The sequence below is a fragment of the Paramormyrops kingsleyae genome, chromosome 11 (genome assembly GCF_048594095.1).
Source record: "Paramormyrops kingsleyae isolate MSU_618 chromosome 11, PKINGS_0.4, whole genome shotgun sequence".
NCBI lineage: Eukaryota > Metazoa > Chordata > Actinopteri > Osteoglossiformes > Mormyridae > Paramormyrops > Paramormyrops kingsleyae.
In genome coordinates this window covers 16,958,341-16,984,539 of record NC_132807.1, presented here as the reverse complement: position 1 = coordinate 16,984,539, position 26,199 = coordinate 16,958,341, and the positions used below count along the sequence as shown (strand labels likewise).

Below are 26,199 nucleotides of genomic sequence, written 5' to 3'. Positions count from 1 at the left end.
GTTATTAATTTGTCTATTAAGTACATCCTATATTTTTTAAACCTTTTATTCCAATATATTGCAATACGGGATACAACACAAAAACATTTCTCGTGCGACGTAACTGTGTTCAAATTTGAAGTCACGTGTTTCCGCTTACTGTGGAGCTCCACGTGTTCCTGCCTACTGTGGCGGTGACGTGTTTCCGCCTACTGTGGAGGTCACGTGTTTCCGCTTACTGTGGAGCTCCACAGTGTCTGCAGCCAGACCCTTCTCCCTAACACAGGCATAAAATTTGAGTTTATCTTCCGTATCTGCTCAGCCCAATCTGGACCCCGCTTCCTGATCACGTGGTTGTATCCGCCTAGGGGCTCTCCAAGCGCCAGTGCACGAGCCCGTTCGCTGCACGAGGTGTCGACGGCGCGCACGCTGGCTTTGCGGAATGTTCTGGGCAGCTTCCCGTGAATCCTTCGAAACGGTTTATCCTGCTGGTGTGCTTTATGACCCCATTCATTTTTCTATTTTATTTAGACTGAAATAACTCTAGGCATTTCCTCCAGCTCACGATGCAGACGCTCACCCCGCACGTTTACTGGGCTCAGCGGCACGGCGAAATTTACCTGCGCGTGGAGCTGAGCGACGCTCAGGTATGTGACGGTGATGGTGACAGTGAGAGAGGAGCCGGGTACGGTGGGGCATGGGCAGGCGAGCCGCCTCCCGGGGCGCATAACTGTTTTTAATTGTAATGTCGATGCCAGCTGACGAGGAGGCAGCAGCCCTCTCTTGATTACCTGCTGGAGTAGTAACAGGGGGAGGGCGTTACATGGTCTTCGGCGTCCATCATCTTTGCAGCAAAACAAGTATAAGCATGTCATTATACTACTGCTCTTCTGTAAAAATGCCCAAAAAGTTTGTTTAATAAGTCCCATCGGGTTGACCTGCTTCTTTTAAAACATGTCGCTATCTCCATTGGTTGTTAAAATTTTAAAAATGTCCAGTTTTGGCTCTCTTCAAAGCGTGCATAAAATAATGTGTCAGCTGGACAAACAGGTTTTTTTATAATTTATAACCAAAAGGGTTAATGCAGTTTTGCCGAAGAGCCATGTTTACTCTATATTTTAATAAAGGCTGCGTGGACCTGCGCGTGTCCGTGTCGCGTGGGCGCTGCGCGTGTCTGTGTCCAGTAATGTCAGCGGTCCGGCCAAAGGTCCAGCAGTACACCAGTGTTAAATAAAGAGAACCGCAATTTGATATTGGACAAAACATGTGAAGTTAAGGAAATAATTATGGTATTAATACAGTCACGTGTTAATCTTTAAGTATTTAGAATGTGTCGTGTTACATGCATCTTCCTGTTTGATTATTTAATATTATTGTGAGCATCGGTGTATGTTCTGTAAAACCCTTGCTTTATGGAGGAGTTTGCCCTGTGGCATTGTGTTCACTTGACACCTGCCTGGAAATATGAACCGCCATTTGAACGGCTGTATTTCGTTGCAAAAACAGGTGGTGCTCGTATGTATATTTTATGCAAATAGGTTGTCATGCTCAGGCCTTATTCATTTAAATAATAGTACTTAACAGGGAACCTCTGGTGCTCTCTGTGGGTCGGCAGCAAGATCGAGGCAGGTTCCCGGTGTTTTTCTGCACCATGGCCCCGTGCAGAGCGCTGTTGTGGCAGGGTTCTCGATTTGCATTTCAAAAGGAGGCTCCTCCTGAGCACAAGGAGTTGTTGTCATCCTGTGGTGGGGATCATATAGCAGGTTTTAAATAAAGATGAAGCCTACTGAGCTCCTTTTAAAGTTCCTTTGCTTTAAAAATATGTCGTTGCTTGTTTTAAATGCCTGATTTTAATTGCAGAGGTCATGGTTTCGCAGCTAAGCTGACCAGCAATATTAGTTAAATGAATCAACTGTTATGAATGTACCATTCTTAAGAATCTCTGCAGATGGTAACGTCATATATGAGCATGTTATACCTTGTGCATAGTGGGTCAGTTGTGGAGACATTCTCTCAGATGACTGCTATACTGTAGCTCGAAGAGAAGACTGTGTTTTCTGTGAAGAGCAGCTTTAGAACATATGGCAGCCTGGGGAGTTTTTTGATAGTAGAAACTTGATAACATCAGTTGAGACATTTGTGAAATCAACAACCATCTTCCTATAGTTCCTCTTATCATGTATAGTGTAGTAACTGTAAACGTTTTTTTCTTTTTGTGGAGACTGCGGATGTACGTGCTGGGCAGGGGGCAGGGGGGGTGGAGGCTGTGTTCCCCTTCTTTGTTCCCCCGTGTCTCTCGTCGTCTTTGCTAAGTCACCGATCGTGTGTGTTCTTCTGCAGGACCTCGATATCAGCGTGCATGAGAACACCCTTCACTTCAGAGGTAATTTCTGATGTGCACGAAAGCTCGATTTGCATTCGTCTATATTTAGATGAATGCACGCAGATATCGTTCTCAGGTAATTTTAATGTTTGCTCACTGTCCTGTTTTCCAGCCCAGGGTCATGGAGCGAAGGGAGACAATGAGTATGAGTTCAGTTTGGAGTTTCTGGAATCAGTGGAGCCCCAGGTACGAGTGATTGTAAGCCGTGGCTGTTGCTGAGGTGTCTCTGCTTTGGGGTTCTCTCTTAAAATGATGTGTGTGTTGGTGTCTGAGTGTCAGTACACAGCCTCAGAAGAATGGCTTATGTGTGTTGGTCTCAGGGGCAGTACACAGCCTCTGAACACCAGTCTATGTGTGTTAGTACAGTGTTTTCCCTACGTTTACAGCTTTTTTGGGGGGGGGGCGCAGATGGACACCGACAGCTGTCAAAAAAACGCAGATATTTTTGTCTGCTTTTCAGGTGGTTGATGCGACATTATCCGACGCGCTCTCTGTCCGCTGGTGGGAGTGTGCTCACCTGTGTGTGCGCATACGTGTCTGTGCACACGCATCAGGGCGGAACTCCGCCATGCGCGATACAGAGAGCAGAAGAGAATTGTAAACGCGTGACCGTGTAGAGACAAAAATGACAAGCTGTTGTGTAAATAAGATAAATAACATAAGGCTATTCAATTTGTTTAATAAAAGGACAATGTATAGACCTGTTCTGTAGGAAAGGTAACCTTAAATGACTTCTGTTGTGATCTGGTGCTATATAGAAAATAAAATTAAATAAAATTAACTTGACTTTCAAGGGGGGACAGGAGATGCTGTTGGTGGGGCAGAGCGCCCTCCTAATATGATGGTAGGGGAAACACTGTAGTATCTGAGTGACAGTACATGGCCTCTGAACACCGGCCTGAGCACGTGTGTGTGTTCAGGTGACTCACAGGTCCACTCAGCGTCAGGTGAACATCACAGTCAGGAAGCAGGAGCACTCGTGGTGGGACCGGCTAACGTTGCAGGAACGCAAGCCCGTCTTCTTGGCCCCTGACTTTGACCGCTGGATGGAGGAGTCCGACGCGGAGATGGAGCTCCGTGCCAAGGTGTCCGCCCCCCCCCCCCCCATCCAAGTCTCTGGTCCTGTAGGGGGGTCTGACTTACTAGAATGATACTTCATGATGTGTAATTCAGCCGTCACTTAAAATATAACTGTCATTTTTTAGTGGCATATTTGCATGTTCAAAATAACGTATGTTTGGGGGCAAACTTTAAAAACTGCATTGCTGTCCTCGGTCATCAATGTCAAAGCTAATGATCGTTTCCCTGAAAGGAGGAGAAAATCAGCAAAGTCTCTGTGGAGTCTCGGTCTCCCAAGGATCGTAAGTAACCTCGGCGTGTGACTGTGACTGCGGCCCCACTTCTGCATCTCGATGCATGTGAGCAAACACGACTCCTCTCTCTTGGTGTCCTTCCAGCCTACCTGGGCCTGAAAAGAGGCTACCTCTTCATGTACAACCTGGTGCAGTTCCTGGGCTTCTCTTGGATCTTCGTCAACATGACCGTGCGCCTCTTTATCCTGGGACAGGGTGAGGGTTCATGGCATCCGTGTCTGTCGTTTAGCTAGGCTGCCGATACTCTGGGGGCAACCTGTGTTTTTGTTGCCATGGCAGCTGGAGGTCACATGCCCTGCGGAGACCTTGTGCCAATCTCTTACGAGAACTCACAGGAGCTATTTAAAGGCTGAAGGACAGGGCAGGATCTATGCTGCATGTGCGACAGGGGGAAAGTGTGTGCTGTACTGGAAAGGTATATCATAACAAACTGATGGGCCTCTCTTCTCCTCCCAGATTCCCTCTATGACACCTTCCACACCATTGCTGATATGATGTACTTCTGCCAGATCCTGGCTGTGGTAGAGGTCGTCAATCCTGCCCTGGGTATCGTCAGAACGGGACTCATGCCACCGCTTATCCAGGTTTGAACCTGCAAGATGAGGGCACTGCTCTCATAGGGCATTGTGGGTAGAGAGGCGTAGTCGTACCTGGAAACTGTTTGGGTCATATCAGGATGCAGCCTAGTTAAGTATTGAACATTATTAGTGTGCAACTTATCCGTCCACCCTTCTGTCAATGATCCCTCTTATAGTACGGGTTTGTGGTGAGCCAAGAGGCTGCTTCAGGAAGCATGCAATGTGAAAGCGATCCTCTCCTTGATGGGGCAGCGCTGATCACATCGTGAGAGTGATGCATCCTTTATGAAGCTCAGGCAAATGGATATGCTATAAAAATGTCTGCCAGGTCTCATCCTCGGATCATACCATAGTTGAAACATGTAGGTTGTTTCTATGGAATTGCCACCCATGCATCTGAACACGAGCCTCTTGTTCGTTTGTGCCCGTCGTTTGTGCCCGTCGTGGGCAGCTGGTGGGAAGGAACGTCATCCTGTTCGTCATCTTTGGGAGCCTGGAGGACATGCAGAACAAAGCGGTGGTCTTCTTCGTCTTCTACCTGTGGAGTATAATCGAGATCTTCAGGTGAGGTCTGGGTCAGCCCTCGGGTTAAGGTCAGCGTTGCGGATAGGGTTAGCATTAGGCTATCTCTTATAAGCCGCTAGGTTTCACGTTGAGCCTATTGGGCGACGTTGAGTGTGTTGAGGATGTTGCCTGTGGGCTCTGAGCTTTTCTGCTCGCTGTAGGTACCCGTACTACATGCTGGCCTGCATCAGCACCGAGTGGACCATGCTCACCTGGCTCCGCTACTCTCTCTGGATCCCTCTGTACCCTATGGGGGTGCTGGCAGAAGGTCAGTGTCACCTGCTTATCCTGCATATCCAATCAGGGACGTGGTGACCGTGACACTAATAAGCCTGTGGGCCCCCCCCAAGCGGTGGCCGTCATCCAGTCGCTGCCCATCTTCGACGAGACCCGCCTCTTCAGCATCCCGCTTCCCGAAAGCTTGGGCAGCTCCCTGAGCTTCTCCTACTCGCTGCAGATCTACCTCGTGCTCATGTTCCTGGGTGAGTTGGCTGGCTGTCCCGTCCGTTTGTGGCTGACAATCGGCAGTAACAAGCCGGCATGCATCCGCGCCTAAACGCTGGCGGACCTTCTTCCCTCTCAGGTCTCTTCATCAACTTCCGGCACCTATTCAGGCAGCGAAAGCGCCGTTTACGCCCCAAGAGGAGGAAGCTGCACTGAAGCTGCTGGTCTCTAAATGACTGGGACAGCTCCTCCATTCTCTTGCTGCCTGTCTTCCTGCTGCCCACCCCAGCTTCGGCACTGTCCCCACCCATCCCTTCCTGTCCCCAACGGGCGTCCCTCAGCAAGGTGGCACTCTGGCCCACACTGCTCATCCCTGCTTAGTGCGTTGGGTTTGTATAGACCTCTTTGCATGGATAATCTGGCCTGAGTATTCAACTGTTCAAGTCACAGAACCACATGCATTGTTTCCGTTCCTGAAGAGGGCGCTGTAAAACCCCGCAGGTGTATCCTATTCGCTCTACTGCTCCAAGATAGCTGTCCGAGCCCCGTGTGGTAGGAGGCTGCAGAGCCTCTGCCTGCTGATACTCTTAGCTTTCGTGTTGCAAGGCCCCGCCCATCTCCTGCAGGATGCAGTGTGCATTCGCTAACCGTTTCCACGTCCACTCAAGCTTGTCTGCAATTCCATAGACGCAGTCGCCGTAAATAACTGTAAAATGAGACATTGACACTGCTGGTTTCCCTGGACAGACTGAACGTCATTTTGGCATTAAGAGGAAGCAGTCTGAATGCTGTCTGGAGCTGGAATAGTGATGATGCACCATTGCTGGACTTCTTATATTACTCAGCAGCATTAGCACACGCTCTGCTCCCCGGCCTGTTCACACACCTCCTCCCTGCTCCCCGGCCTGTTCACACACCTCCTCCCTGCTCTTATACACTTTTCCCATCCTCTTTATATTATCTAATATTTATATCTGATATTATTGATCAGTCAGAGGGTAGGTGTCTCTGTCGCATATTGAATCAGAATGCCGGCTCGGTTAAATGGTGCGACTCGCCTGACTCTGCTGGACTCCCAGAATGCAGTGGGTCGTGTCTCCCTGCTTATCACTCCCACCTCACAGTGTGAATCTCACAGCATGTGTTTCTATAGCAGTATTAACACCACATGTTCCTATCTGCCACCGCGCACACCAAATGGAGGACACCACAGAAATGTGACACGTTCTGTTTTTTCTGGACCAGAGTGTGAGGGGTTGGTGTTAATTTTTTTTTCTCAAAGCACAGGATTATGGGTCGTGGGGGGTTAGATGCGGGGTGATGAGTCCCACCATTGCAGGCATCTCCAAGCTGCTGCCTTCCACCATGTCCTGCCAGTGCAGGACACCTGCAGGGTGAGGGACAGTGAGGGACAGTGCGCTTCTAAACCAGGCAACAAGATGGAGGCTCGTCTCATCAGTGAATAGACCAGTTTATGAAAGATGGTACTGGTAAATGTCATTCTTAAAATAAAGGTTGGGGGAAAATGTGATGTGGGTTCTTTACTTGAATGCTTTTAAATACGTAATTTTCTGCAGGTTGACATGACTGAATATGAACCCGGTAGTTTGGTTGTGGTAATGTTTCCTTAACTTGTAATTCCCTTAGTGGTCTAAGTTTGTAAAACTTGTCAACACCACATCTTCAGAAACATATAGCCTCAGCATGATTTTTTTTCAGATGTTTAATTTGACTCATTTCTATAATTTAGACAGGTTTCAATTTAAAACGGAACAAAAATGCAGGAAATGTTGCCTTGTGTTTAAGTTGGAATGACAGCGAATGGCAGGGACTGGCCGGCAAGATCTGCTGCCCAGTCATAGGCTCAACCCTCCACTAAACGGCAGATTTTTTCCTTTTTAAACCAGAACAAAACGGTTTAAAAAAAGCATCAGGCCCTGACGGTGATTCCATTCAGCCAGTCATTCAGGGGTGGAGCGTGGCTCAGGGACTGCGGTGAATGGTATTGCCCATGGTCCTGCTCTCTGCAGCATCTCGCTCATGTGGAGTATGACAGAGCCCCATTCCCCCTCACAGGCGGTCGCGGTCACCGGCCCCTCCTGAGAAGTCTGTGAGCATAGGTGTGATGTTATGCTGGAATGCTGCGTACTGGGAGTCCCCTGTGCTGGCGAGTTTCAGCTGCTGTGCGGCATGCGACAGCTGGAAGGCGGCGTCGGGGTGGGCCGTGTCCGGCAACAGCGTGCACTCCCTCTCCAGCAGGTCCGCCACCCCCTTCAGCAGCTCCCAGAACCCGAAGGCGAGGGCCGCCTTCCGCAGCCGGTTCAGCTCCTGACACGACACCACGGACAGGCATTATGGCTCGCTGGGAGACCACACAGGGCTTCCCTACAGACAGGCACTATGGCTCGCTGGGAGACCCCTACAGACAGGCACTATGGCATGCTGAGAGACCACACAGGGCTTCCCTACAGACAGGCATTATGGCACGCTGGGAGACCAGACAGGTGCCCCAGAGGCTCACCTTGTAAAAGGTCTGCGTCTTTTCTGGTAGCTTCCTGGCATTCCGCAGGATCTTCTGGACGTCAGTCTGTGTTGAACATCAAACAGCAGGCAGTAAGCTGAAACCAGTGGCTGATGTGTGACCTCCCCCAGGCGGGTAAGTGGCACTCAACGCGTGACACTCCACCCCCACCCCGGAATGGCATGCGGTCCCCGACACGTGTCACTCCACCCTCCCCTGAAAGAGTGAGCGCTACCTGATGCGTGACACTCCCTCTGGACTGCAAGTGGTACCTGCAAACCGCTGGGCTTAATCCACACAGTGACATTCTGAGCATAACTGCGCTTGTTCTTGGGCTGTAGTGGGAAAGGGCTTTTGCTGTCATCTTCACCATAAGGATTCTCAGCGGCATCTAGAAACGGGTCAAGAAATAACCCTGAAACCCATATTTCTGCACAATCTTTGAGTACATTTCAGTTATATTTCAGAATTCATTTTTGTGACACTCCCTTGAGTGTCCATGTGCAGATGTGTCTCTTTAGAGAGAAGGGTCTCTCCCCACCGCTTACCTGATGTAGGGCCCAGTTGGGAGATCTTTCCTAGCCAGGGAAGGGGCTCTGAGCCAGGCTCAAGAAGCGACATCATCAGGTTGGATTTCTTCTTGCTATCAGCCTGAGAGTATAATATCCCAAACCAGTCAGGGCTGAAAGCAGAGAGACAGAAGGTCAGGGGTGGACCTTTCTGTTTGTGATGACCTGCTGTGACATCAGAAAGACAGGAATGCGCCATGCTGGTCTCTAACCCGAGCTGTACGAGTGCCACCATGCCCTCCACCTTCAGGCTCCCATGCAGCAAAACGCAGAAGTTGGGGCTCTTTCCTGCCATCTGAGTGCTGGAGCTGTCCTCCTCCATCTCGTCAGGGGCCCCTGTTCCCAGTTCGTCTACGTCTGTAAATGAGGTTCGACAAATTGGTCATGCCTGAACATCTCTGATCACATGCTCATATCTGTGGGTTTTGTTACACATTTAGGTTGACGGGATGGACCTTTGTTCACAGCGATGGGTAGAACCAAGTGCCTCGATAAGACCGGCGGACTAGAAATGTCACCAATTTCGATGAAGCCAACAATCTCCAGTTCTGCAACAAAATCAATAGTCAACCCAGCATTTCAGGCCACTGAGAGTAGATAATGTTAAGAAGTTATAACCCTAAACATCAGAGAAGGTTTAGTCAGCACCAGTAAGAATGGTCCTGGGTGTGGGGTCCACTTCCTCGTCCAACTGGATCGGCTCGGGCCGAGGGAACACCTGCACATCTGATGACAGGTTCCCGCAGCGCAGCACAGCGTGGAATGGCGAGTACGCCTGGTCGATCAGTTTCCTGAACACAGACATGCAAACGTGACTGTGGTGTCTGATACACAACACCCAGCAGAACCAGCTCCACGAACAGGCAGCCCACAGCATAAGACAAAGGAGGAATGGAGACATACCCAAACATGGACTGCACGTTCTTCAAGCACAGCGGCCCCTCCATGGTGAAGATCTGACCTTCTCCTCCGTTCAAGTTAAGCAACTGCTCCAGGTTTTCCAAAGCGTCACCATACTGCAGCTGTCACATGCAAGACAGGACCCACGAACATTAATTCGTCATTAGCAGTTACACACACTGTACAAGGAAGCATGCAACAATGTCCAGTAACAACTCACAGATCTTCCTTCCATTAAAAACCTAAGAATTATAACAAGACTGCTTTTGTGTTGATTTTGTTTTTCGAAAACTATCCATAAACTGCACAACACATACCTCAGACCTCTGATTGATTCATTCATAAATATAATATAAAAAATGACATAATGAAACACATGCTGAGAAAAGCAGGAAATGAAAGGCGCTGCTCGGGGTGGGAGCAGAGCCACTGCGGTACCTCCTCTGCACTGGCGATGCACATGACGTACAGCTTTGACGGGAAGAGGAAAGGTAGAGGGAACTTTTTATCCTCCCCACGCTGCTTGATGGTCTGCAGAGAGTGGCGGAGAGAGCCACGTCCGATCCCGAGTGAGCCATCGGTGACCAGCACCACCTGGCAGGGACAACCGCTGCCCCACTCCTGCTGCACAACGTTGCTGACACCTTGCAGGGCCGCTTCTAAACACGTCTTATCATAATCCTCCAAATTGTTCAGGGCCTCCTAACAGAAAGGGAAACATTTTCCAAAGAAACAATAATGGTTTTGCATGGTTATCCCATGCGGCCAGCAGTCTTAACGTTAAAGGCGACTGGCCAAAGCTTGCTTTCTGAATTTAATACGATATGCCATATTAAGCGAGCAAACTATGCACAGACACTCCCTGTAACAAAGAGTACCTGCAGGGTGTTGTAGTCCCTGGTGAAAGGCACCATAAGCTCCCAAAGAGATGAGAACGCCAACAGTGCAGTGAACTCCAAACGATAGTTGGTGGCCATGTGTTCGAAGAGCATGGTCAGCCCGTGGATCGCCAGGTTCTTCCTCTGAAATTCCTCACTGCTTTCGACCACCACTGGCCGGGTCATGGACAGTGAGACGTCCATCATGACCACGGTCGGCATGGCTGCAGACTCACCTGCGCGTCTCCTGTGAAAAGCCCTTAAAAATGTCAGCACAGCAGGGGCGACAGTTTTGTTTCGCAAAAGCCACTACAGACGTTTCCGTACGCTTTACTATAAACCTGTTCTTCGGCTGTGTGACCCTTATGTCACGCACAGTTTAATGTTTCAGTCACAAACTACGGCTAGTCTACATCTACGTCATGTTTTGCAATAGCGTAGATTAATCTAAGGAAGTTACGTGGAATATAACATAACTTCATACGATTCACTGTTACAGGCAGCATTAAAAAAATGCGAAACTATACATTAAGCAATACAGAGCCGTCGGGTTTCTCGAGTGTCTTAGTAACTAGAAATTACTAAACGCACGCAGGTTTTATTTTTTATTTTAAATATATTATTCGAAACAAATACCACAAATGGGTGTAAGTTATAGAAACCTATAAAAAGTCAAAAAATCCTCTAAATACAACCCTGCAACCAAACAACTTCTCATTCAAAACGCGGTCGCATAAATTACTTCTCTTACTTGTAAGTTTATTTAAAAATTACGGGAAATAAAAACACTTTAAAGAACTCGTCCTACCACACCTTTGGGGGAAGCAGCTACAGCGTAAACAATTCTACGAACTTCACCGGCAACAATAAAATCCCCTCACGCCATATAAACAAAACTCTGCGTCCGGTTTCCAGCGCTTGCGCGCCTCGAAAATGCGCACGTGAGGAACACTCACCGTTTCAAACTTTAGTTCCTAGAGGCACTTCGGGGATTTCCATTTTGATGCCGTGTGTGTGTGTGTGTGTGTGTGTGTGTGTATATATATATATATATATATATATATATATATGTGTGTGTGTGTGTGTGTGTGTGTGTGTGTGAAACGGTGAGTGTATGTGTATATTTGAGACTTTAAGAAATTATCAATGAACTTCAAACACTTAAAAAATTTATCATGAATTTTCAAGGACACGTTTCTGTGTCATATTGCTATCTTGACTACGACAAAACTTCAGATTTCTGATTTTCATAACAAAGATATGTTTAACCGCGAATGGATATAGATTATTTACAAATAAAACATCCTCTCATGCAAAGTATAGCTAAAGCTTTTTTTTTATTTTTTTTTATTATTATTATTCTAGATGCACCAAGGAATGCAATTAACACAAAGAGCATAGCACATTATCACTATTTCAGTTTAAAAATCTTGTCAAAATAGCTATTAATCTTAAAATGGATAGAATAGAATAGAATAGAATAGTGGTACTCCGTGTGGAAATTCTCCTTATATTTTGATGATAGCCTATATACACCCATTTTTGATGATATATCCAAATAGTTCGATTAAAAAGTAAACAGTTCAGAATAAACACTTTGGTAATCTTTTATGTGAATGCGTGCGTACAAATATGTCATATATCAATTATCTTCATACACGCTTCTTATAGCCTACTGTATAGAAAATCAAGGGTAAAATGCCAGAACAGGGTTCATATCTTTGGTGTACTTGGGAATTCTATGTAAGCAACTCAATTCTGTTTCTGTACAGACACGAATTTAAATAATGAATAAAGTGGGGGTTATTTTGTCAATAAATTAGATTTTATATTGTACATGCATAGGTGACCCCCCCGCCGAAGCGTGGACACCAGTGACGGTGTGGAAAGCACGCCTGTGTGTCCCATCACAGATAGGACAGATAACAGCGACAGTCAGTGAGCAGATCGCTCAGAAGCGGCCGCCATCGGTGAAAGTTGTCCAGAAGATAATGAGAGTGTGAGGGACGCCAGGGATAATCTGTTGATTAAAGCGTGCAAGCATTAGGCTTTATGCTGATGCGTGGAGAAGCGCGTCCCGGTTGGGCGTCCTGACCCGCGGCTGGGAGCGCACATCTCTGCAGGGTTCATCTATCTCCAGCAGGGATCCTCCACCATCCTGCGCTCTCAGGTAACTTTCGGCTGTTCTGCTCGTGTGAATGATTTGAATTCATTTTTAAATATAGGGAACGTGTAACATATTTTTTTTTAATGAGTTGCATGTCGAGAGACCTAAGAATCCTAATTGTTTTAGAGGGGATTTACAGCCGTTGAAAGGTTTGATCGAAATCAGTAAAAATACGTATTTTATAAAAGGTTTGCTCAAGTATGTATGTCGTTAAGCAGATTCTGTGGTTCGCTGAGTGTTCCGCGGTCTTTATCGCCATCGGATTAAAATGTACGTAAACGCAATTCTTTTTTTCCCTTTTTTCGTGTTTTCAGTTGGTATTCCATGCGATTTAATAGGTATCTTTCAGGGAAAGGAAATATTGTAATTTTGTAGCCATAGTAACAGGTGCGTGTTGCTTCACCTTGAGCTTTGAAACCTGTTCAGTATAAGTGCGCTATGGCTGCGCGTTCATATCAGACTGCAAGCGGTTTATAAAAATCGAAAAAAACTTCATCTAATTTACGCTTTATGTCTCCACTTCTCAACAGGTGCAGCCCTGAAGGATCTGTTTTAAAGATGAGATGAAACATATAAAAACCTGCTTGTAAAGGGAACTAGAAGCTGGATGGGGAAAGTGCAGTATTAATTACATTTATTTATGCGTGTGAATATTTGATCTTTTGTGAAAGAATGCATTTGTCACGAAGGCGGAGACTTCACTGGAGCCGGGCAGTGTTTTTTCTCTGTGGAGTTTTGATATGCTGTGTCTACCAGTTGACTTTAAGGTCCAGGCATTCAGAACCTTGGTTGGAGCGACAGATCGAGGATAAGCCTGGGACAGCGGACAGTGTGCTTAAATCTGACCAGCAGGAGCTCACGGTAACTACCCAACAGGCAGTAGAGCATCCGACCGAAAAAACAACCACTTCAGTCATAGAAGTTCCTCCTGTGATGACCTCAGCACCTCCTTTAATGACCACAAACCACACAAACCTTAAACATTGCGTCTACGTTGACCCAGAGCCCCCCAAACCCACCATGCCCATCCAAAGTCCTACACCCTACACTACACATGCCCCCAACACCACAGCGCCCTCCTCTGGCAGTGCCCCACGAGTGAAGGGCGAATACCCAGAGGACCTCTTCTCTGTGGATCAGAGGCGACAGGGTTGGGTCGTTTTGCATCTTTTTGGGATGATCTACATGTTTGTGTCTTTGGCCATTGTCTGTGATGAGTTTTTCGTGCCCGCCCTTGGCGTCATCACAGATAAGCTGGAAATTTCGGATGATGTGGCCGGGGCCACATTCATGGCGGCCGGCGGCTCGGCTCCTGAGCTCTTCACTTCGCTCATCGGGGTGTTCATCGCACACAGCAACGTGGGCATCGGCACTATCGTGGGCTCTGCGGTCTTCAACATCCTCTTTGTGATCGGCATGTGCGCTCTCTTCTCACGGGAGATCCTACACCTCACCTGGTGGCCGCTCTTTCGGGACGTGTCCTTCTACATTATGGACCTCATCCTGCTGATTATCTTCTTCCTGGACAGCACCATCATGTGGTGGGAGAGTATTCTGCTGGTACTGGCGTACTTGTCCTACGTGTGGTTCATGAAGTATAACGTGCAGCTGGAGAACGCTTTCAAGACGCAGCTCAACAAGCACAAGAACATCGTGAAGGCCATCGCCCTAGAGGAGCCAGAGAAGGTCGGCCTCGCTCTGCTCATTTTATTTGCAGCCTTTTCACACATTCGCTTAAGTTATCTGCAGACAGCTAGACCTGCTATGAAAAGAAAAATATGATGTAATTCATGTTGAGATGTTAGAAATACAAGGTCACAATAGGAGACAAAATCTCACATTTATACAGTTTGAAAAAAACCGATTACAGAATATGCACTTGTGATAATGCTTACAGGATTCCACTATGATCACTAGCATAAAACTTCATATTTCATTTATAAACTGTCCATTTCATTCTCTAGAATACATAGTTTAAACTTCAGAAATATGCAACAAGATATTTAAAGATGTTTCATACATTATAAGCCATCTTAAACTTATACAATTAGTTGTCTTAGAAATGTGAAGGGTATGATTTCTATTTATAGAGAGCGGTCGTAATTTGTTGAATTTAGGCCTAATGATGATGAATAATGAGCAGTAGATAGCAGTGTATAACTGTTTTATGTACACTGCCTTAATCAACATCTCATGCATTGACTTAAATTAACATGTATTGTACTTGTATTGCTTTTCCTTGTGTATAAGAATCTTTAATTATACGGCCATATTTTGACATGGGCAGCGCCTCTCGTGTCCAGCTGCGAGCCAATGGTTGTTCTAATTTCAGCTCATGTTTATTAATGAGCCGCATTGAAGGGCTCATTGGAAACGTTGCCCTGCCTGTTAGTGTTTGATGAGCAGAAATGAGATGGATTCCCAGATTTGTAAGTAATGTGAGAGTAATGTGAGAGGGGCCCGGCGTGACCGTCAAGTGCCTGATGATGGATTCTGATCATCACAGCTTTGATTGTGTGTTGTTCGGCACTTGTTTATCATTTACGCCACGTTTGTGTAATTTTCCACACAGTCGTTTGGCAGCCCATTTTTAGGCTGCCATTCCTTCATTTTACATGACATATTGACACGTAGCATCTTGATGATTCTGTAAGATACAAGGGGCAACAACCCGTTTTATAACAAAGATTAATATTTTTGTTTATTCTCTAAGCAAACTGGCATTTAACTTGTCTTAATTTAGTATGCTTCCTGAAACAAGCCGTGTAACAGGCTTGGACCCCCTTCAGTCTCTCCCTGCCTTTTCCCGCATGTAGAGACAAAGGAAGCTGTTGTAACTCCATTGGAACCAAAGCCGATCACCTAGCGTAGCAGCTAATCCTCTGAGGGACTCTGGCTGGAAAGTGGAGCACTCCGTGAAGTGTAACTGAAAGGCTAAAGCAAGCTCATGCTAGCGAAAAATCCGCAGTGCTCCAGACCACTAAGCCCTCCTCTGAAAATTCTGACTCACCTGGGGGATGCATCTCTTTTCCAGCAATTGTGAATGTGAACATGCAACGATAAGAAAAAATACTGGCAAAAAAGGTCACTGATAAGTGGAAGACAACAGTCATCCTGCAGTGCAATAGCCCCTGCATTTTATGTGAGAGGAATGGGTCGGCTTTATGTCTGATTAAAAAATGGAATAAATCACCACTCTGCACAGGTCTATGCCACGTAACCACTCCTTGTTCACAAAGCTGAGATCGTCTGCCGTGTTTTACGTCTACATGCAACAGCATTTCACTGCATCGCCAATTTGGCAAACATGAGGCCTGAGCCTCCAGCCAATGACGGCGTGCCAGTGCTCACACCCGGCATCACTGCACACAAGCTGCCACCTTCCTCGTAGTTTGAACCACACTGTTCCTCTGTTAACAAAGGTTAGGCTGAGTGGAAAAGGCGCTATAAAGCAGGCAGAGCTTGTCTGTCTGTGAGGATACAGCCATTGTCATCCGGCCCAGAGCTCTGATCATACGAGTGGGATCACTGTAAACTGGGCTTGAATTCTTAATTTTCTGATACGCGTGCAGATCTGTACATAACTGTAACCTTATATGTTGTGGTCACTGTCAGAGGAGCAAATGATTAACAGCATTTTATCTGATGAGAGTGAGCTTGTGTTCATGCAGTCGGCTTGTTTAAGTGGGGCATGGTTGTGCAGAATCAGACCTTGTGATATGTCTTACTGATCTACACATTCATCACATGTGGCTGTGAGCTCTTGATGAACGCACAGATGCTCTACAAAACAAACCTAACGAGAGCCTAAGGACACGCTTACTGAGCAGAATCGTTGGCCTGTGTGGAGTGGTAGATCTTCTCACTAGCAGAGTGACACTCCTTAAGCCTCTGCTGAAGACCAGTGGGCTTAAGGAAAGTCGATCGAGGCTGATGGGCCGCTGTGATTGAATCATTCTGTCACATGACTAATCCGAGCCGCAGAAGGGACACACTGCCATGACAAGGCAAAAAGTGCCAGTGAATCTCCTGAAACATTTACATTTATACATGATTCTCTTTAGCAGACACTTTTAAGCAAAGCCAGGTACCGTTGGGAAAGCAGAGTCAGACAGTCCCTGGAACAATTGGGGTTAAGGGCCTTGCTCAAGGGCCCAGTGATGAAAACTTCACACCAAACAGGAAGTGTTAGCATAGCGACAGCACTAATGGCTATTGCCAGTCAGCTCTGGTGAAACATTTCAATGATGCATGCAGGACGATGGGACACCTGGTGGCGATAACCTTCCGGACCATCCTGAGGACAAAAAGAGATTAAAGGTAGGTGACTGCATGTGGCCCATCAATGAATAAAGAAACACATAGACGATCAACCCGAGTGACCCTATGAATATTGGAATGCTGAGGATTCACAAGAGCAGAAACATGCTGGTTTGGTTCTGTGCTTTGAGTGCAGTATTTTTTTTATCTCACTTTATGCAATTAAATGGTGGATTTTGTCACATCTCTCTCTTTTACCTTGCTGAACATTTGCTCCCACTTGATGTAAATAAGATCAGTGTGATGGATGGTTGTCCGCTGTGTTTGAGTGATGGGCAGCATTCCTCTGCAGTATCCTGCTGTATTCCAAAAGGGAGTTTTTGAATTTGTGCTTCGATATGCAGATCTTGACCGCGTGAATCGTGTGTATGTTGGTGAACTGAATTCTGTTGTTTCCACAGCCGAAACCTTCCCTGCAGCGAGGAGGCAGCTCGGCCTCCCTACACAACAGCACCATGAGGAATACCATCTTTCAGCTGATGATCCACACCCTTGATCCACTGGGGGAAGGTTAGATTAGGGTTTTGTCTATTTAGACTTTCTGACTTTCCATGTAGCAAAGTATAGCGTCATCTGCCCAAGGCATTGCATTAGTTGCCTATACCTTAGCATCAATGGCTCAAAACATAGTATCAACTACCTGTATCATAGCACCAACTGCTCTTAGAATGGCATCAACTGTTCATAGCATAGCATAGCATAGCTTAGCACCAACGGCTCATATAATAGCACCACCTGCCCATAGCATAGTATTAACTGCTCATAGCATAGCACCAACTGCCCGTAACATAACACCAGCTGCTCATAGAATGGCATCAACAGCTCATAGCATAGCATCAACTGCCCATTACATAGCATCAACTGCCCATAGCATAGCACCAACTGCCCATTACATAGTATCTACTGCCCATAGCATAGTATTAACTGCTCATTTCATAGCATCAACTGCCCATTACATAGTATCTACTGCCCATAGCATAGTATTAACTGCTCATTTCATAGCATCAACTGCCCATTACATAGTATCTACTGCCCATAGCATAGTATTTACTGCTCATAGCATTGCATTACAGTAACAACTCATAGCATCAATTGCTCATAGCAATGTGTAAAATTTGTTCTTCTGTCTTATGATATTTATGTAGCACACACAGCATGAACATTGGCATCGACAATTATGTATGTTCAGTCCTAAAAAATGTATTAATACTCATATTACCATACATTTTAAGCCTGCATACTCTGCTTATATTTTTTGGCTAACTTTTAAGAAATAGCAAGCTGGTTCTGTGGCTGTTCAGATTCAGGGATGCTAAATATATGGCCCAAAAACACAGCTGTTTGTGCATTTATGTATGCTTTTCTGTACATGCATGTACGACTATAGAATACAGTGAACATGAATGACATGCAGGCTTGAGATGAACACCGAGATGACAGTGCAAGAGTAGAAAATATTATTTGTTTGTCTTATGGCTTCCAAACTGAGTGGAAAACTAGAAAGCCCACATGTTGTCAGGAAGATCTCCCAGCCGACCCAGTCAGAGTGCTGCTTTAGGGTACCGTTTGAGGTTTGAGGTGCCGGCTCCTCCCGTAGAGTGACCTTCACGATGTCCTCCCTCCCCCAAGGCCTGGGCTCAGCCTCACAGCCTCTGGCGACCTCTTAATCAGCTTTTAATGCTACAGCTAATAAAGGCTGGAGGAGAGCCAACCACTCTGAGCCCAATCTCTTTATCTCAATAGGACCGGAGGTAGAACACTTAGTACAGAGACACTCCTACACACACAGAGCAGACTCCTATAGACAGCCAATGACCCTAAACTCTTTGCCACTGCATTCTCTAGAGGCACAAGAGAAAGAGCTTTGTGGTAGATCATTCAAGCAAGGAGATGGATGGCCAAGACCAGAAGGTTCTTGGTCCGACTGCACGACAAACCACCCGATTCAGCGTATTATCTTCAACAAACTTGATTAACTGCTGTTTGAGTTTCTGCTGGTGTGGTAAATACCTGGAGCATAACTGAAAAACCCTGCCTCAGAGCTTACAACCAGATGTAATGAGAAGGACTTCAAGGTGACCTTGGCTGGCCTCTGAAGCCTGTATGTTCAGTGTTTGCCTTCATTACTCATAGCCGGCTGTCTTGATTGCCCTCGATTTGTGCCCTTGTGAAGCTGCCTTGAATGCAGTGTGTGGGTCCTCTCATGTGTCAATCTCTGTCCATTAGAAACAGGCTTTAATGGGGATGTAAAGGCTGGAGGGTCAGAGCAGGGACCAGGTAAGGTCAGAATGGTCTGCTCACCAAACCTGTGTCTTGTTGCTTCTGTGTCCTGCGAAATCTGCAGTCGTTCCTCTGGTGTCTGTGTATCGCGTTCTGTAGCGTCTGTGATTTTGCATGTTTGTCGCTCTGTCACATGAAATTGTGTCGTCCGGTATGACGTCTAGATTCCAGACTATCTGCTCCTGTTTGTGTTAAGGGAGACACCCCGCCCCCCCAAATGATGGCCAGTCGGAGAAGTAATAGGCTGCCTTCTCGCTAGATGCTCGTGCTCGCTTCGAGGTGGGGTGGTGTCGTGTCCGGTCCCCTCACCGAGTGCCGACACCTTTGCTCTCTCTCGCTTACAGTTAAGTTTAAGGACAAGGCCGAGATGTTGAACAAAATGGCCAGGGGGAAGGTAGAGAGCAAGGCGCGAGGAAGAGCAGAAGGTAAGATAGACGACCGCCAAAGCAGGGCTCTCCCCACCCTGACCTCTGCCTCGGATAAGGAGCGATGACACTCACGGTGGCGAGCATTACAGCTAGCTGACAAAAACCATGTGGCTCCAATCTGATTCTCAAGCTAAAAGGTTTTCTCAAGCAGTGTCTGTGTACTGAATTGTGTGTCTGTGGGCACAACCTCATGGTCAAGCTGCAGCATCGGTGGCCATAGCAACAAGAGGAGTTTGACGAGCCTGTAGCACGTGCAATCAGTGCAGCTACGCGTCTCGACATGGCCCCGAGTAGTAATGACTGCATTCACCTTCTCTGCCTGTTGACTTCCTCTCTGGAGTGCTTTGTTACAATGGGTCACCAGCAGGGCTGTAAGAACCATGGCCTTTGAGCTAATCGCTTCTGGGATTTACATGCAGATGGAGCCGTGCACTTCAGCATCAGGGTAATTGTTGCTTAGAACTCATTGAGGCAGAATCGTTAAGGTGACAAAGGATGAGCAATTTTTCCCCTTCCCCTGGGATCCCCTGCACTGGAGACATATTTCTGCAGCTTTCATTGTATAATAACACAAAGAATATGCATACTGTATTAGAAATTATGAAAAGCTGTGTTATTCAGCTGTACCTATTATAAAAAGGTGAAAAACTATGTCATTTCTAGCCTTATTATCTTATGAATAAATATTATGGCTGGTGATTTTAATATTTAAGTCTTAGACAGAATGTTCTGGAGGAAGAGCATCTATATGGTGACTTCACAGCACCTAATCATTTTAATATAGTGAGCGCATCTGGTAACACACCAGCACTGGCTCATGGTGTAATACGCGGGCTCGTGTTTGGCCATGCATTCAGACTTTAACAGGTATTACCTACTAACAGAATTTAACAGTTATTACAGTCAACCTGATGACACCAAGTAAAATCAGTGATGTATAGAATTGAACAAGCTGGAATGAACATATACAAACGTTTATCTCTTGGTCTTGCAGTTAATGAGAAAATTGAAACCACCCCATAGCAGCCAATAATATAATAACTGGCCAATAATATAATAACTGGCCAATAATATTATATATTTTCTGAACCAATGATGCAATAACTTATTATATTATTAGCTAGCTGTTACGTTATCGATTTTTAGTGCATTAAGAACTAATATTCATCATGTTATTGGCACGTTATTACATTATTGGTAGCTACTGACTTTTATGATACAAGCCCGTTTCCAAAATAGTTGGGACTAAAACGCAAATTAAAACAAATTGCAATGATTTGCAAATCATATAAACCCATATTTAAGGACATTGAAAATAGAACAAAGACAACATATCGGATGTTGAAACTGATTTTTTTTTATGACAAATAAATGCTCAGTTTGATTTTGATGTCAAGTTTCAAAAAAGATGGGACAGTCAACAAAAGACAGGAAAAACTGTGTAATGCTAAAACAAAACACCTGGTTGAATATCTCACAACTAATTAGGTTATTTGACAACAGGTCAGTAAGATGATTAGGATAAAAGACCCCCCCCCCCCCCCAGAGAGGCAGATTCTCTGTGCAGTGAAGATGGGGAGAGGTTCACCACTCTGTGAAAGACTGTGTGGGCAAATAGCACAAGAATTTGAGAATAATGTTCCTCAATGTAATATTGCAAAGAACTTGGAAATTTCATCATCTTCGGTACATAATATCATTAAAAGATTCAGAGAATCCAGAGAAATCTTTGTACACAAGGGACAAGGCCGAAACCAATATTGGATAGCTGTGATCTTTGGGTCCTCAGGCGGCACTGCGTTAAAAACAGACATGATTCTATAGTGGAAATCACTGCGTGGGCTCAGGAACTCTTCTGAAAACCAGTCTGTGAACACAATTCGTTGCTGCATCCACAAGTGCAGGTTGACAGTATACCATGCAAAGACGGAACCATATCTGAACATGATCCAGAAACGCAGCTGACTTCTCTGGGTTTGAGCTTGTTCAAGATCTACTGAAGCAAAATGGAAAACTGTCTTTGTCATTGTCTGACTAATCAAGATTTCAAATTCTTCTTGGAAATCAAGGACGCTGCATTATCCGGGCTAAAGAGGAGATGGACCATCCAGCTTGTTATCAGTAAACCGTTTAAAAGCCAGCATCCGTGATGGTATGGGGGTGCATTAGTGCCCGTGAGTAGCTTGAACATCTGAGAAGGCACCGTTAATGCTGACTGATATGTACAGGTCTTGGAGTAGCATAAGTTGCCATCCAGACAATGTCTTCTTCAGAGAAGGCCTTGTATATCTCAGCAATACCAAACTGCATTCTGTGCGTATTACAACAGCATAGCTCCGTAGTACAACAGCTCGGGTTCTAGGCTGGCCTGTCTGCATTAGAAACATTTGCCACATACCCCAAACTGTTGAGCAGTTGAAATTCTATATCAAGGAGGAATGGGACAACATTTCACTTACAAAACCCCAGCAACTGGTCTCCTCAGTACCCAAACGTTTACAGACTGGTGTTAAAAGAAGAGGTGATGCAACACAATGGTAAACATGCCACAGGCCTGATTTCCAATGTATTGCTAGCATCAAATTCAAATTGAGCATTTATTTGTCATAGAACAATAAAATGTCTCAGTTTCAACATTTGATATGTCTTTGCTCTCTTGTCAATGAAATATGGGTTTATGCGATTTGTTAATCATTGCATTCTATTTTTATTTACATTTCACCCAGCGTCCCAACTTTTTTGGAAACGGGGTTATATTACAATAAGCATGAACACTGAAGGTGGCATGGTGGCTCAGAGACTAGCTTATTTGGCCCACACCTCTGGGATGGTTGATAGGTGAGTATCCTGCCTCCACTGGCTGTGTGTGGAGTTAGCATGTCCCCTCCGTGTCACATGGGTCTCTAGCCACTGTGCAAAGATATGCAATTAGGCTATAGCTGGTACCTTAGGATAGCCTGGTGTGTGAGTGTGTGATTGTATGTGCCTTGTAATGGACTAGAAATCCAGAGACCCCCCAGCCTTGTGTCCCATGCTTCTTGAGAAACTCTCCAGGAACCCTACGGTCCTGTCCGGGATGTGCGGTCGTAAATTGATCACCGGTACAGTGGTCACCAATATCGGAACCAACCTACAATTGAATCTGGACCCCACAATCGATATTTGGGGACCCCTGCTCTATTTCATGGTATGACAGCTCAGTAAAATCTGTGTGGGGCAGCCTCTGATACGTGCTGTGTAAAGAACATATTCACATTCCATGAGCAGCGATGAATTCACATTCCATGAGCAGCGATGAAGGGGCGTTGCTGCCAGCTGCTGAATCTGCCCATCTTCCTGTTGACTTCCAGATGGAGCAGCTGAGGCCTCCACCTCCCAGCCTGCAGCCAAGGAAGAGGGAAAGGAGATCCAGGAGCAGAAGGTGCATCATAGCACATCCGTCATTCACTGAAGCATGGCCGCTCGTGGGCGTCCCCTAGGTCTGGGGCGATATATCGATAAAATATCGTACCGTGATTATGAACATTCACATCATCATCAATTTGAATATTGCGAGTATCGTGTTATCACCTAAACACTTGTTTTCTTGGATAATTAAGAGTTATAATGCACTTTGGATACACAAATTGCATCAAGGTATGAGACTGTTGGTGGCGTATTTTATCATTATACCTGTCACACGCTCCATAACTATTAATAAAATTATTTGGTCATAATTTTACTTTTCATATTTTACTGTTTTCTACAAACGATTTTTAGAATATTGTGATAAATATCAGTATCGTGATAATCTCTGAAAATATTGTGATATTTTTCAGGCATATTGTCCATCCTAGTGTCCCTCTGCATCCCCACCTACTGGCCTCCTCTGCTTTCCCCTGGTCTGAGGAACTCCCCTGTTGTATGTTAGGATAGGGAAGGTGCTGATGGTGGGGGCTCGGAAGAGAGCAGTGACGAGGACAGCAGTGACGAGGACAGTGACGATGACAGCGAGGACGACGAGGACCTGGAGAACGAGGAACCGCTGTCTTTGGAGTGGCCAGACACTCGGCGCAAGCAGGCCACCTATTTGTTCCTGCTGCCCATCATCTTCCCGCTGTGGCTGACCCTCCCTGACATGCGAAATCTGGTAAAGACCAGCCACAGCGTGCACGGCCCATGGCCTGCACACGCTAAACCAGCCTGGCGAGAAGCCGAACGAGCCAGAAACACTCCAAGGTACAGCTGAAACAGTCCACTCTCACTTTGCCTTCTGCAGGCTTCCAAAAAGTACTTTGTAGTGACCTTTCTTGGGTCCATCATCTGGATTGCAGTCTTCTCCTACCTGATGGTGTGGTGGGCACATCAGGTCAGTGACTCAAGCCTTTCTGTAGAATTCTTACTGCCAGCTTCAAATGCGTATTCTTAAAAAGCAAAGCTAACAGTCTCAGTGTTACCCTTCTGAGCGTGTTTGTAACCATCTGTGTTCTTTGTTAGGCTGTACTCTACACCCTCAAACGAAACAGCTCCCCCCTCTGACCGGAGTGTGTTTCTGCAGGTGGGCGAGACAATTGGCATCTCAGAGGAAATCATGGGCTTGACGATCCTGGCAGCTGGCACCTCGATCCCTGATCTCATCACCAGCGTCATCGTGGCCCGTAAGGGCCTCGGCGACATGGCGGTGTCTAGCTCAGTGGGCAGTAATATCTTTGACATCACAATGGGGTGAGCTGCCACTAGCTGGGCTCCACTGGTGATGCCTGCAGATTCATTACTAATAGAACCAGAGCAGTCAGGTACGATCAGTTGCTTTTATTCCCTAAATGGTAAGTAACTATTGCTGATTCATGTGGTTGTTTCATAAGCCTCAGAGATTAAGTTTAAAATTGCTGTCACTTAGTTGATCCCAAATGAATATTGGTTGTAATAATTGGTTGCATAATTCAGTCTTTCTCGTCCATGGAATTTTCTGCCTTCCACCGTGCATTTACAGTAACAGTAGATGAGGCACACGCTTCTCCCTGGGAGAGCATGAGCCTCACACGCATCCCCTTCCCTCCCCAGGCTGCCCCTGCCCTGGCTTATGTTCTCCTTGTTCAACGGTCTGGTCCCTGTGGCCGTCAGCAGCAACGGCCTCTTCTGCGCCATTGTGCTGCTCTTCCTCATGCTGCTCTTTGTCATTGTCTCCATCGCTGCCTGCAAGTGGAAGATGAGCAAGAGGCTCGGCTTCACCATGTTCCTGCTCTACTTTGTGTTCCTGGTGCTCAGTGTCATGCTGGAAGATCGCATCATAGTCTGTCCTGTGTCCATCTGAGGACAGCGCATCTGCCCCATGTTCATCTGAGAACAGCACATCTGCCCTTCTCTGCCCCATGCATCTGAGGGCAGCACATCTGCCCTTGTCTACCCCATGTCCATCTGAAGACAGCACATCTGCCCCCATATGCCGTATCTATCTGAGGACAACACATCTGCCCCCATCTACCCCGTGCCCATCTGAAGACAGCACATCTGCCCCTGTCTGCCCCATATATCTGAGGACAGCACATCTGCCCCCATCTGCCCTGTGTCCATCTTAGGATAGCACTTGTGCCCCCATTTGCCCCGTGTCTACCTGAGGGCAGCACACAGGCTCCCACACCTCAGTGTGGTCCCACACAGATTTTTAAACACACTAAGCTCAGTTGAAGGTTTTGTAGATTGATGTTCCCCCTCATACTGCCTGTTTGTACTGCTGTCCAAGCAGACAAAGCATGCTCACCTACCATTGTTTAATGCGACTCATATACACTAAGCTCATTTATCTGCTTATCCACACGGAGTCTTTGAATGTATGAACACCAGTGAGTTAAGATGGTACTGTAGCATTGGATGTCAAGAACAGCGGTTGGATTGTTTAGTAATGAATATGCACAGAAGCTCGACAGTGAGCTTCAGGTTTTATGAGATCATGTTTCCAGGTTTCATGTGTAAAGCAGTAGAACCATGATATTTTTTAATCTCTTGCTAAAGATGCTGTGAATATGGATCAGGTTTAACAAATCATTTCAACCTATAGAAATTAAAACTGAAACTGGTGCAACAGGCTAAATATCACAACAATAGACGTGAACATATTAATCACCTCCCATCAAAAGGGGTATTAGCTGAGAGTGCTGGGGGTGATTGATTTGTTTTACCCCTGTTTTACTTCCAGGGCAGATCAGTAAGGCTTGTAGGAATTTCTGTACTGCATTGCAAGTGTGGGACGGCACCCGCAGAAAACCACCATAACCAAGTCAAAGGTATCTGTTAAGTGATGGATGAAAGAATTTAACTTTGATTAAAAGTGTTTTTAATATGTGATTTAAGAGACTGGTCTAAAGATGCATGTATCTTGTTCATACCTGGTGCGTGTGAGTATGTGTATTTGTGTGGGGCTGTATGTCCTGCGCATCAATCTACATGTCAATGTGACATTTCTGAGGTACCACTGAGGCTCAAAATGGACGTAATGCACTATGAATTCATTAAACAAGCAGTAACTGTCTGCCCACCATTCCGTTGCTGTTATCGTTAAAACTCACTACACTTTAACAGTAAGTACATGTCAGTAAACAGCAGTGAAGGAGTCACATTGGCTTAGATTAACAGCCTTTCATTCGGAAGGGAGGAAACGCTCTCTGCTATTTGCCAGGTGGCCCTTAAAACTATTTTAGAAAAGCTGGTGTCCTGTCACTTGTGGTTAATAAGAGAAGACAAAAATCCCAGCCTTGTGTGAAGGTTAGTATTCAGAAGGCTTTAGAAATATAGCAGGAATACAGTAAAACCATAATTATGAAATACTGAATAATATA

At 46.0% G+C, this 26,199-nt stretch overlaps 3 protein-coding genes across 7 annotated transcripts; 2 read left to right on the top strand and 1 right to left on the bottom strand.

The window, feature by feature from the left end:
* Positions 1 to 351: 351 nt before the first annotated feature.
* Positions 352 to 6,852, top strand: hacd3 (3-hydroxyacyl-CoA dehydratase 3). The gene is made up of 11 exons (XM_023818441.2): positions 352 to 626; positions 2,320 to 2,362; positions 2,475 to 2,548; positions 3,283 to 3,447; positions 3,675 to 3,723; positions 3,820 to 3,930; positions 4,192 to 4,319; positions 4,765 to 4,877; positions 5,039 to 5,145; positions 5,228 to 5,359; positions 5,461 to 6,852. Exons 1-11 carry the CDS (start codon positions 546 to 548, stop codon positions 5,535 to 5,537), a joined length of 1,080 nt encoding a protein of 359 aa, XP_023674209.2. The 5' UTR covers positions 352 to 545; the 3' UTR covers positions 5,538 to 6,852.
* A 174-nt stretch (positions 6,853 to 7,026) lies between these two features.
* ints14 (integrator complex subunit 14) lies at positions 7,027 to 11,116 on the bottom strand. Its single transcript, XM_023818432.2, has 11 exons — positions 11,003 to 11,116; positions 10,190 to 10,436; positions 9,750 to 10,013; positions 9,315 to 9,433; positions 9,060 to 9,202; positions 8,867 to 8,959; positions 8,624 to 8,768; positions 8,391 to 8,524; positions 8,115 to 8,233; positions 7,843 to 7,908; positions 7,027 to 7,649 (listed from the first exon to the last, which is right to left on the bottom strand). Exons 2-11 carry the CDS (start codon positions 10,409 to 10,411, stop codon positions 7,392 to 7,394), a joined length of 1,563 nt encoding a protein of 520 aa, XP_023674200.1. The 5' UTR covers positions 10,412 to 10,436; positions 11,003 to 11,116; the 3' UTR covers positions 7,027 to 7,391.
* A 664-nt stretch (positions 11,117 to 11,780) lies between these two features.
* Positions 11,781 to 25,892, top strand: slc24a1 (solute carrier family 24 member 1). Of its 5 annotated transcripts, XM_072718158.1 has the most exons (12): positions 11,781 to 12,359; positions 12,575 to 12,626; positions 12,887 to 14,042; positions 16,614 to 16,676; positions 17,078 to 17,186; positions 18,903 to 18,953; positions 19,301 to 19,381; positions 22,735 to 22,805; positions 23,295 to 23,513; positions 23,643 to 23,732; positions 23,922 to 24,088; positions 24,428 to 25,892. In XM_072718158.1, exons 3-12 carry the CDS (start codon positions 13,029 to 13,031, stop codon positions 24,675 to 24,677), a joined length of 2,115 nt encoding a protein of 704 aa, XP_072574259.1. In that variant the 5' UTR covers positions 11,781 to 12,359; positions 12,575 to 12,626; positions 12,887 to 13,028; the 3' UTR covers positions 24,678 to 25,892. The 5 variants fall into 5 exon arrangements, with proteins under 5 accessions (XP_072574259.1, XP_023672322.1, XP_023672295.1 ...); XM_023816554.2 differs by lacking the exon at positions 12,575 to 12,626 and having other exon boundaries at positions 13,113 to 14,042; XM_023816527.2 differs by lacking the exon at positions 12,575 to 12,626.
* The last annotated feature ends 307 nt before the right edge of the window (positions 25,893 to 26,199 follow it).

Coding starts and splice junctions, on each gene's coding strand:
- hacd3 (XM_023818441.2), top strand. CDS start 546: ATGCAGACGCTCACCCCGCACGTTTACTGGGCTCAGCGGCACGGCGAA. Junction 3,724..3,819: donor GTCTCGGTCTCCCAAGGATC/GTAAGTAACCTC, acceptor GTGTCCTTCCAG/CCTACCTGGGCCTGAAAAGA. Junction 5,146..5,227: donor TATGGGGGTGCTGGCAGAAG/GTCAGTGTCACC, acceptor GCCCCCCCCAAG/CGGTGGCCGTCATCCAGTCG.
- ints14 (XM_023818432.2), bottom strand. CDS start 10,411: ATGCCGACCGTGGTCATGATGGACGTCTCACTGTCCATGACCCGGCCA. Junction 8,234..8,390: donor CCAACTGGGCCCTACATCAG/GTAAGCGGTGGG, acceptor ACCCGTTTCTAG/ATGCCGCTGAGAATCCTTAT. Junction 7,909..8,114: donor TTAAGCCCAGCGGTTTGCAG/GTACCACTTGCA, acceptor TGTTCAACACAG/ACTGACGTCCAGAAGATCCT.
- slc24a1 (XM_023816527.2), top strand. CDS start 13,029: ATGCATTTGTCACGAAGGCGGAGACTTCACTGGAGCCGGGCAGTGTTT. Junction 14,043..16,613: donor CCCTAGAGGAGCCAGAGAAG/GTCGGCCTCGCT, acceptor TGATGCATGCAG/GACGATGGGACACCTGGTGG. Junction 23,514..23,642: donor TCCCTGACATGCGAAATCTG/GTAAAGACCAGC, acceptor TGCCTTCTGCAG/GCTTCCAAAAAGTACTTTGT.